The 12,123-nt window shown below is 36.5% G+C and overlaps 1 protein-coding gene across 3 annotated transcripts in view; it reads left to right on the top strand.

The window, feature by feature from the left end:
- snx18a (sorting nexin 18a) overlaps positions 1-12,123 on the top strand; it is a 64,520-nt gene that overhangs the window by 26,553 nt on the left and 25,844 nt on the right. Inside the window, exon 2 of one of the 3 annotated variants that reach the window (XM_088629507.1) lies at positions 1,287-3,919. The exons of the other annotated variants lie outside the window; for them this stretch is intronic. Coding sequence (XP_088485633.1) covers positions 1,287-1,540 — 254 coding nt within the window. The 3' untranslated portion in view covers positions 1,541-3,919. Of the gene's footprint in view, positions 1-1,286; positions 3,920-12,123 lie in introns of those variants that run through there. 3 annotated transcript variants of the gene reach the window in all.

The raw sequence follows: 12,123 nt of genomic DNA, 5'->3' as shown, positions 1-12,123 counted from the left end.
GGTGAAATTTTGCTACTTGATTTTCTAAAAAGACAGTTAGCAAGGGTGTTGGTTATTTCACCAAAAGTGGTGTTAATGAACCTAAAGCATAACTGGTTATAAAACTGTGAACAAAGAGGTTTTTAATTGAGACAAACAGCTTAGTCAATTTATCAATGCTGAGTCAGTAGGAAGGTTAAAGACCCTGAACTTGTAGGTCTTGAAGGAGTCCCTGGATTTTAACCAAATGACAAATATCAGCCATTAGGTATGTAGCCTATCTATGATTACTAAACATAATGGGTTTTTGCACAAATACTTAATATCACATCAACCCCTACCTTTCAGTTTTAAAGAAGCGAATATATGTTTGAGAGATTTCCTACCTTGCCTTCTTCAATACTGTTATTTGTTGTACAATGGGAAATTTCATTTGGACATGCCAAGTGTCATAACCTAGAATTGAGTGTTTTTCCCATTTCTGAGAATCTTTAAGCGAATGGTGAAACTCATATATATGTTAAGATAACACTAAATGTCTTCCTCTCTTTACTTATACCATTGCCGTTTCATAGAAGAAGAAGAAATAAACTGATTTCACATAGTTCATTACTTCTGTGTTGGTTCTGGAAACCATTCTGTAAATCAAATTTTACTTGGCAAATTTCAGTCTTAAGCTATCTGCACTGTTTTTTAATTTTTACATATTTACTATTGAGAGTAGCGGAAATTATTTAATGTCATGTTCTACTGCCATAAGTCATTTTCACTTATGTATAATTTATACAATCAGAATTTTTAATTTATGATGGTTTTATGTAAAGTTGAATTTGTGTAATTGGTACCTAACCCAGGCAGTGCCTGTATAGATGAACAAACATTTCTGCTTTAACCTTTCTATAGGGAACTGTTCCATACAGACTTTTATCACTATTGTCTGTTACAGTCATGCATTTTTGTAGAACCTTCCTTTTTTATAATAGGACACTTTGTCTCACTTTGGGCTGAGGATTTTATTTGTTCTCTTCATGTCAATATTACAGTTGTCTGCAGGTATTTTTAAGAGCTTTGAACAATAGTTTTTTAATTCAAGCAAAAGATAAATATTAGAATCATGTGACATGCTCACTCTACTGGAAACAGAATGAAGTCATCCTTCCACCTCCTTATAGCTATCAGGAAGCAAACTAAAAACCTAAAAAGCAGGCTAGCTTGAAGAATGGTTTAGGTGTTTGTATTTCACCTGTTAGAGAATGAAACGTTTTATTTACCTGACACTCTGAAACTCAAGAAACTTTTGTCCGCAGGAGCCCTAACCAAAGTGAAGGAGAGCCAGAAGCATGTGGAGGAGGGGAAGATGGAGTCTCCGCAGGCTGAGGGCATCAATGAGCGCTGCAATATCATCTCCTTCGCCACGCTAGCGGAGATCCAGCATTTCCACCAGATCCGTGTACGGGATTTCAAGGCACAGATGCAGCATTTCCTACAGCAGCAAATCTCCTTCTTCCAGAAGGTGACGCACAAGCTGGAGGAGGCCCTGCAAAAATACGACAATGCCTAGATCCTAGATGGACTTTCACCTCTCCCCAACTTGTGGCCTTTCACTTCTGAAAAAAGCCAGATGGAATTAATGAGCATTGCTTTAGCAATACAATCTTTACAGAGAAAAGCACCCCCCACCTACTGCATTCAAGCAAATTCTTACCAGCATCTTGGATTCATGACTTCTGTTTTGATTGCCTCTGTCGTGGCAGTTCTGGAAAACAGAGTGGTTTGCAGGCGTTTTAGCTCCTCCTTAGTGTGCAGAAGAACATTTCAAAGACATTTGAGGTTCCATATTTGAAGAATAACCTTGCTAAAGTAAAATCTGCAGAGTTTTTATTACCAAGATAAAAATCACTGCAGTGTTTGGTAGGTATGTGTGTAGGTGAGTGGAGGGGAGGTTTTAACATATTCCTGTATTAGAAAAAATATATATTGTGAAGGCAAGTTATATTTTTGCTTACACTACCAATGTAACTGTTGAAGACTGTAATATTATAAGCCTTATTTCCTTGTTCAGAAACATCTTTTGATATTTAGTACTTACTAAGCACCCAGAAGGGTGCTCAGATTAAAAGTATATAAACCATACCATTGACTGGCCTTTATCCGTTGCCTTGGATAATCAATCTTAATGAACGTGATCCCTCATAATCTTTAAAAAGTAAAGAAAAAATGTTTACAGTTTACTACCAGAGCAGCTATTGCTACTGTCTTGTGCCTTTTAACTTCCTGTCTTTATTGTTCCTGACTTAATAGTGTGATCTTAAACAATCAAGATGCAAAAACAGAACTTCCTGGCCCTGTAAGTTAGTTTAGGAATAAGAATCTGATGTCTTGATAATTTAAGCTGTCATTTATGATTCTTTCCCTTTGGGGAAAATTATAGACAGCTGTTCTGCATATATACTTATGCATAACTCGGTATATACAGAAGAGAGATTAAGAACAAGGATGCTTCACAGGATTGGTTTTCATTCTCTTTAAACAGTGAAACAGGATTGGAGGGTTGGGTCAGCTAATAATTATGAAAAAAAGGACTGGAATGTTATAAAGTATTGGAATATAAAGACTTTGCATGTTTTTTTGGGATGCACCAGCAATCACTGACTGTGTAACCTCACCATAAATACTCATAGCACTGCCAGTAATGCCAGTAATAGTTTATCCTTGTGGGGTAGGGTTTGCTGGTTATAGGGCTTGCTGTTAACCAAATCCAGTGGTTTGTGAACCCCAAGTGAAATGTAGCCAATTAGTCAGAATCGTAGGTCTTCAAGGCAGAAGAACAGTCGGGCAATACACATTGTGAGATGAATGCTCAATATCTGAAACATTCTACTGTAATTTGTAGTGCAGGAGGCATGAAATACGGTTTAGTATAGCAACTGCAAAAACACAATAAACTCCATCACAGATTGGTTGTCTTGTGTTACTATTGTTGAGGTGTTACTCTCACTACAAAGGAGAATATTTCACTCATTCTTGTAGAGAACAGCTTAGTCAAAGTGAGAAGTGGATAGAAAGATGCAGCTTTAGGTTTGGATAAATTCCATAGAGAGCATTCTGTCAAATTCTATATTATTCCATTAAAGTGCATGTGATTTCTTATCTGTGTAATGCACATTAGATTATTTCATTATGAAAGTATAAATGTCAATCATTTTTTCTCTCAGGTTACAATTCTGGAGTGAATAACGAAAAGCATACCTGTGGTATAATGTCGGTGTTGTTGAGAAAATACTATGTTAAACACTAGGCTGAGCTCTTGGGTTCAAAATGCACACTTAGAGAATCTCTTTCCATGAAAGTCATTCAAGAATTTAGATCTGCAATCAAGCATATTTTTACAGTGAGTGAATGTACAGTATACCTCCAAACATCATTGTTCAATTTTATAAAAATAATAGCAAAGAGTAAAATTAGTGAATTGAGGTGAACACATTTATCCTCAAGAAATTTAATATAGAAACAAAACCAAATGTGAAATATTGGCCAAATAGCCAGTTGTTAACTCAGAACTCCACTTTACATTTATGTGAATTTATAGAAGAAAATGTTCAGTTTAGTTCTTCATGTATGGAACACAGGAAGGTAAATGAAAAAAAGAAAATGCTTGTCCTCTCTTCATCTGTGATCAGCACTCTTCAACAGTGCTTGAATTGCTTTTGCTTTGATGGTGAGGAGCTATGGATGTAACAAAAAACTGAAATTGTTGAGAAATGTGCAGGTTTTTCTTTAGTACTGTAACTGCTTAAGCCTAGAAGTTGCAAAGATAAAGATCTCTCAAACTTGTAACCTGAAGAGTACACAAGTGAGCTGAAACTAATCTTTCTAAATGTTGAAACTGTGTATACTGCTTTTAATGTTCAGGATCTGAATTAAAAGACAAAACGTTTTATACTGGTGTTTCAAATTTCTGCATTTTATCCTTTTTGAGGTTGTGAATTTTTTTTTAACAAGGACATGCTGGGTAATTTCATGATGTTGAAGCAGAACGCTATTTCTTAAACTAATAAAAATATTTCCTGTACTCTTTTATAAAATGAGGCAAAATACTAAATACTAGTCTACTGATTTTTTATTTCAAGGGATCTCTAATGGTTCTGTACTTACAGTGTGAATGCTTTTTTTTACAATAGTTGATAGAGAAAATGGATAGTGGGGTATGCAATTAAAATCAGCCTTGTATGTGGTAAAAGTCATGAACTTTGTCTTACTCATCATGCTGCTGAATACACAGTGCAAGACAGACGCTAGGTTTGGGAAATGAGATCACATTTAAAGAAATCCAGTCTCAAGGCATTTTGCATATCTCAAACAGGAAGTGTGTCAGTCTTTGCAACGTGGAGAACAGCTGACTTTGAATAAATGCATAGTATGACAACATTTTTTTATTGCTGAATAAGCCACAGTTAATATTAGGCTTAAACACTTGAGCCAAAGTGAGTTCTGCATTATTTAAAAATTTTGAAGAATAACTTAATTGTAGTTCACATCTAGCTCTAAGAAAATATATATATACAGTATATTAAGTACACCAATGACCCTACAGCATGTGCTCTGACAACTTGTCAGACTGTTAAAGCAGCCTTGTGATGAAGCAGGTATTGAGGGTAGCATAAAAATAAAACCATGGTGTCCTGCAGGACAGCCATTATTCCTACTTAACTGTTCTTTACTGAGGTTAAAACATGGACAACATATTTCACTCTTTGTGGAAAATGTCACATATCAACATCAAGGTTAGTACTCTGCCTGGGAGAGACCACTAGTGATTAAACTAGCATTTCAAACATATCATAAAAGCAAACTAGAAGAAAGCCAACATCAATATCAGCTCCTTGGAGATTATGGCCCTTGGTTGGAATGAAAGGGAGAAAGAATATCTGGGAATCGAAGGTATGTTAATGAAGAAGCCAGAGTGTGCAAACTCCATATTGGTCATATCAGTCACTTTTGGGTTCATTGTAAGATGATCATTCTTGACTATCATTGATATTAGTAAATATGTTCTTTGCAATGGCCTCTATCAGTGCGTTGCACAGCTCTGGCATCCAGTACCTATCCTGAAACCTTGCCTAAGAAATGACAAATAGGAAAACACTAAGTCTGCAAAAAGATGTATTTCAGTAATACCTGGGATCAAGTTTTCCAGTTTCATATACTGTATGTATTGATACTGTTGATTGGGTAGATGCCCTAGCTGTCGACAGGGCTGTGAATGGGACTAATGTCATATTTGTGACAGTGAACTTTCCATCAGAATGTTGGCAAAACACAGCTGAGGTTCTATTACCGGCAATCCATGGTTATTTGCTTGAGATATTAACTCATGTTTTCTGTGTTGTAGTAAAACAGAATATAAACTGATTAAAAGCCATGAGGGCTTTGCAGTGTCTCACCTTTAAATACAGTTTGAACACACGTCTAATGACAATCACATAATTTGCATGTGATAACATTTTTCACCTGCAGAACTGGTTAGTCTGCTGAGTACTGATGTGTTACTTGCAATTTAGTGTTTTCGATGTATTTGAAAAGAACCATCATCAGAAATTGTTATTTCCATTATTATTTACTTCATGTAATGTTCTTTAAAAATCAGTAGAAATCCTTTTTACTGCTGTCCCCTTAGTGTAATATTGCCAGAGATCTTAAATTTTAAGGGACATCCTTTATTTTTATAATTACCTGTCCTGTCCTCAATCTTTTTCAGAGTTCACTGTAGCATAGAGACATTTTCTACTATTGTTCACATGCACAAATCCTAAATATTAGATTCATGTTTAAATTGTTGGAACAGGTGTCTTCTCCCAGCAACACATACTGTAGAAAGTGATTAAAATAAAATGTAAAAATGAAAAGTAGGAGACCACAAGTTTGTGTATGCTATTATGCTGCATCAAATTTCTGTTTGCATGTTCTGAACAGTTTTAATATTAAATCTCAGTTCAATAAGGAAATTAAACCTAAAAACCTGTAGAAATAATCTAATCTAAGCAGTAAATTGTGACTTCAGCCTTTTTAATGTTTTGGAAAGCATGGGAATGAAAACCTTTTATGTGAGATTAGGTCTTCTGAAAATCTGAAGTTTTGGTTGGCTTTATGAATTTATCCATGAAACCAATCGTAATAAATGTCAAATTAAACAGCAAGTGTGTTTTGCAATTATATCTTTATATAAATTAAAGTTTCTGTCTAAAATACTACTGACTGTCTCTGGCATTGTAGAAAACATGGTCTTGTTTTAGATCATATGATACTGCACTAAAGAAAATGCTTCCCATCTGCTTTGTAAGCCGGAAAACAAATGGTTCGCAATGCTGAAAAGTTGCTGATGCAAGCTGAAAGCCGTAACTCTGGCTTAAGGTTTTCATTTTGTGGGAGTTAAGTACGATTCATTGTCTGTGAAAGAATCCTATTGGTACAATGTCTGACAGTGGCACTGATAACAAAAAGCTTTTGTGGTTAAGAAAAGTCATTTGAAAATACAGTCTTCATTTGAAGAAAGCTTTTTACATGAAGAAGTCATTTTTTTTGTTGCAGAGACAGTACTTAATGTGGATTTGCTTGCATGTGTGGCTTTCTTCACACTCACTGTAATAAAATATGAAGTTTGAACGTACCAATTCAAATAATTTAGCTTGTTTAAAGCTAGTTAAATGCTCTTAAGTTACAATACCTATAAGATTCTGCCTTCATAACTTGTGGCATTTGTTAGGGGAAACTACATCAGCCAGGAGTGTAACAGTCAGATGATATATGAGGTTTCAGTGACATGGGCCTCTCCTTTAGCTTTTCGGGTTTTCAGTTGGCTGAAATTCCTGCCCTGTACCCTCCTCAGTGTTTGGCACTTCTCCATTCTTAGCACAGGCCAGAGCTGGTTTGACGGGCCGCACAATGGTTGTGACTGCAATCAGGCCCAACCTTGATGGGGGCCCAGTGCTGGAGCAAGGGGGGCTGATACCTAAATCTCCTTCCCCCTGCAAAGCAAAACTCCAAGAGGGTGCCCAAAATAACAACTTGCAACTTGCACCAGGGCCCAGGTGAATGAAGCACTGCTACTGGCTATAAATAACAGCTTCCTGCCAATTTATTTCCCAAGCAGTTTTAGGACTATGAAATCCTTCTGCGTCTATTATGAAAAAGAACATTTGATAAGATGCAGGGATGATGAGGTGCTTTAAACTCTTCTAGCTAAAAAATGAGGCAAAAGGCCAAAAGACTGTTCATTGTACACTTTTCCTAGCACTTTCCTCTTTGCATTACACTCCTCCAAGTTTTGATGCCATGATGATCATGTTTAATTTCTAATTTAAATTAATAAACAATAAAGAATAAGTTTTGGACTGTGAGAGGAAACCCTCACAAACACAGGTGGTCTCTACACATATAGTACCCCAGTCCAGAAATGGACCCAGATCCCCAACACTGCAAGGCATCAATGCTAACCACTGCACCTCTGTGCCTCCCACAGTTCAAGGTATTTCACACAAAAATAATTCACTGTACTTGATAATTTCTTTAACTGGTAGTGTTGCCTACTCTAAACCCTCCTTATGGAAGGAATAATCTGAGAAGTGAAATAGCTGCAGACTTTTGTTGCTAACCCCTTTGAAAAAAAATACGTAGAAAGACTGTTTTCATTATTACCACCTAAAAATGCTGATACCCTTTGGCATAAAATGCTTAGTTAATCTGATTTGCAAAGACTTTTTACTTGGTGAATTTCTTCTACGTTATGTCTTATTCATTATTTTTCCCAATACCTGTGTGCCTTAGAATCTAATTATTGCATTAACAATAGCTTCTGTTCTATTAGAAGAAACATACTCTATATATTTATGTTACGCACTTTACCTTTCTCACCTTTGTTAACCTATGTAACACACTGAATGATTTCCCACCAAAATTTAGGTCTGGTAGTCTAGTGAAATAATACGGTAAATGCAAAACGTCAGTTTTTATGTCTGTGTCTGCATGCCACTTCTCTATGATGAATTTCTGTTTTCCATGATCTTTTCCTTGATATCCTTTGATCTGTAATATTTTTTACTTTTGCTACCCTTTGAATTTTTCTGACATATTTCCCCAGTGCCTCAAGGATGACAGGATTGGATCTGATTTCTTTTTCCATGTTTTTCAAGTTTTATGTCTCAGGGGCTTTTTACTATATTTACAACAGTATTTACTCCAGTCCATATTTAAGAAAGTTCATGAGGGACAACAACATCTAAGAATCAGATGCTTTGTCTGAGTCTGAGTATTTTTTAGTAGGGCAGTTTTGGTTTAACTCATTTTGTTAAGGGGCAGCCACGTGGCCATAGAAAGAGGAGAGTTGAACCCAACTAAGAAAGAGGAGCAAAGCAAGGAGTAACTATAAGGTGGCTATGAGGTGGAGGAAGACTGCATGAAATGTGAACAGAGGTGTTTGAGACATACATGGCTTATTTCAGTAATGATGGTGATTAGGAACAGCTGGGTGAGATTGTCTTGTCATCAATATCCCTCCCAAAATTCTTGTTAACCTATATGTAACTGCCTCTTTTCTTCTGGTTCATCCCATTGATTGAAAGGAATATGTTCAACATTGTTCTATCAGAATTAAATAAAAAGCCTTTTGCAAACAAGGAAGCATAAACCAGAAGTGTGAAGTTGTTTAAAACAGGGATTGTGCATTTCAGGGAAGGTGACCCACAAAATAAACATTTTAAGATTCTTCTGTTTTAGAAGCACAGATCCATTTATTCCTTAATAATATATAGATTTATACCACAATAGCTGCTTTTTGAATTATAAACAGATCATTAAAATTCATTATGCAGAATAATCTGGTCAAGTGAAATATGTATTTTGGGCTTACTTGTAGCAGCAGAACTGAAAGTTATTCCTCTGTCATCTTGGGATAGATATTTGCAATATAATGTGCATAGAGTACAAATTTTAATGGGCTTCCTTCCACTAGGTAAGTTCAGTGTTAATGCTGGTGATAAGTCATCTGCTGGATCAAGATCTGATGCATTCAGAAATTAATTTAAAAGCAATCAGAAGGGTAATATTCTTTTGATTCTCATTTAATTCTAAATATTATATAGTTACTGTCAAACATCCAGTAGCTCTTAAACTAATTTTGAGAGATATACTGTAGCTACAACAGGAACTGAAAATGACAAATGACATATATACAAAATATACAATTTCTTACCTTCTAAAAGTGTTGTAAGATACCCTCAGTAATTCATGAACAACAGTCATTCATGAACCATTATGGTCTCTGGGCTTTTCTTCATTTCCAAATTCATGGCACAAAGAAACAATGAAACACTTTGTAATTGTTTGCACTTTTAAATGTCAAAAACAGTTAAAGAGATTTGATATCTCTCCCATATACTGTACAGTACACTCTTTTTTTCTCCTTCCAGAGTATTCCTGTGATCTGGAAAATATTTTGACTGTTATAATGTACATATTGTTATGAAATGTGAATTGGTCCATTTCACAGTTGGGTGTACTTGTGTGAAAAAGAGTAAGATTAATAACATTCTTAGTATGAAGAACATTGGGATCTAGGTTGAATTATATAGTACATGTTTTTACATCTTTTTTCAGTGCTTTAAGTTTCGAATACGGTTATTGATTTTTCTCTCAAATTCAAAAATATGTTTCAATTTTACAGTAATTGCCCCCCACTCTCCCCTGCAACCCTAAATTGGATGAAGCACTTAGAAAATGGATGGATAGGCAATATTTATTTTCAATAAATGTCACACCAACACCCCCAGACCACTGCAGGAAGGAAATGTAGATTCAAAATGTGCAGTTTGTTAGAATACTTTTTGCTACAATACTTTATTGTTACAGTAAGGCCCACGGTCAGACAGCGGTGTTGGGCAAGAAGCTCTAACTGATCTAGCTCGAGGGTGACCAGCAATCCACAGGAGGAGCTATTGCACAGAAGGCCAGAAAGAAACCTGCCTGTACACACCCAGCAGCTGCATCACTTCCACTATCAGAGAGCTGACCACTTACTTCATCAGTAGTATCAGTCAACCGTCCACTACTGCACCTCCAGAACCAAACAAGTATTCCAAGCAAAGGATTCTCCGTACAAGCTGCATTAACCTCTAAATACAGCAGTATTTGAAATATTCCAAATTTTCCTGCTTCCTTATTTTACCTTCTATTTTGTACGTGCCTTTCAAATTTAGTTGTTTGCCCAATACTTATTGCTTGACCCATAATGGTAATTCTCCACTCTTAGTTGTTGATTGGTCTAATGAGTGTAATTTGAGTGGACAATCACTTGGTTGCAGATTTTACATTGGAGTAGTTCTGAGGTGATTTATTTTAACACTCAGAAGCTAATGCAAAAGATGTTTCATTTTTATGACGATTTAAAGTGAATACTTTCTCAGCCATGGAATTTGTTATTTAAATTTCCATATGTAATAATACACTAGTACAGTCTCCTGGCCTCTTCTGTAGTTATGCTGGATGGATGATTGTTGAGTTTTGCTTACATAGTTGAGGTTTTCTTACAGATGTTTGACAATGTTCCAGGTTTTATCAAGTAACTACATTCAGCAGTCTACTACAGTTTTTCAAGAAACCAAATTCATTGGCAAAATTGACAATGCATGACAGAGAATTCTATCACCTTCCCTGCCAGAATAATCCCCAGATCAGCTTTATTTGTAGTATTACTGAAGACTGTTACAACCACAGGATTGTGCAGCTCAATCTTACACCATTTCCATCAACAGAACATCAGATGAAGGTTGCTAGAAGAAAAGCAGGGTTTTCCATTGCAAATATTTCTAAAACTAGAGTATCCTGTTCAGCTGATGTTTAAGCTCATAGAGGACTAACAAGTTATTCAAATGTGGAATAGTTATTTGGCTAGTGTGTAGTATCTCTTTAAAGAGTAACTCAGGAAAGAAAATTGATATTAATGCCAAAAAGATGTTTGAAGTTTGCCAGTTTTACTTAATAGTTTCTGTTGATGAATACATCTGCTTATGTTGTAAACTATGCAACTTAACTATATTGTTATTTATAATTGCATGTCAATGGTTACACAGTGATATCTTAACTATTTATTCTACGACTATTCATTCAATTTAAATTTCCTTAGAATTGTCCTGTTACCTGAGATAGCCACCAGTACTATAATACCATAACTTAACTGCTCATCCTGACGGCTTTGTCATTGTTGCGACTTCAATCTTAACTGGATTTTTTTTATTTATTTTAAAGAACAAAACAAAACCATTTCACATATGAACAACCATTATTCAGCCTTACATCACAGGCACAAATTCCTGTAATCTTAAATGGATTCTAAGTCAGTTCTCCCTTAATTTCATCAACACTAGGCTTAATTTATACAAACATCCGTGATGCATACAAATTTGTTCCCCGCCCCCACCTGGGCTACTCTGACCACATCTCTGTTATGCTAATCCCAGCACACAGACCACTGCTCAAACGTGCCAAACCGGCTCTGAAACAGATCAGAGTATGTCCAGATGGAGCTATCTCAGCATTACAGGACTGTTTTGAGCACACAGACTGGAATATGTTCAGGGAGGCTGCTGCCTATGATCATCTCATCAACTTAGAGGAGCATTCAGCATCTGTGACTGGCTACATCAGTAAGTGTATAGACAACGTCACTGTCTCCAAATTCACCATCACATGGACCAAGCAGAAGCCATGGTTGACTGCAGAGGTCCACGCACTGCTAAGAACCCGTGATGCTGCATTCAGATCAGGTGACAAGGCAACCCTTGGGACTGCAAGGGCCAATCTGTCCCGTTCCATCAGGGAGGCAAAACGCACCTATGCACAGAAAATCCATGGCCACTTCCTGGACACCAGAGACACACGGCGCATGTGGCAGAGCATCCAGATCATTACAGGACTACCCCACATGTCAGTGACGGTGATGCCTCCCTCCCAGATGTGCTGAACAAGTTCTATGCACGGTTCGAAGCACTGAACGTTGTGCCGATCATGTGCTTTGCCTGTCACCAGCTGATGTAAGGAGGACACTAGTCAAAGTTAATCCACCTAAGGCTGCTGGACCCGATAATAAACCTG

This window comes from Lepisosteus platostomus, chromosome 4 (assembly GCF_059453375.1).
Source record: "Lepisosteus platostomus isolate fLepPlt1 chromosome 4, fLepPlt1.hap1, whole genome shotgun sequence".
NCBI lineage: Eukaryota > Metazoa > Chordata > Actinopteri > Semionotiformes > Lepisosteidae > Lepisosteus > Lepisosteus platostomus.
The sequence above is the reverse complement of the archived record's forward strand: the minus strand, read 5'-3'. Positions and strand labels throughout refer to the sequence as shown.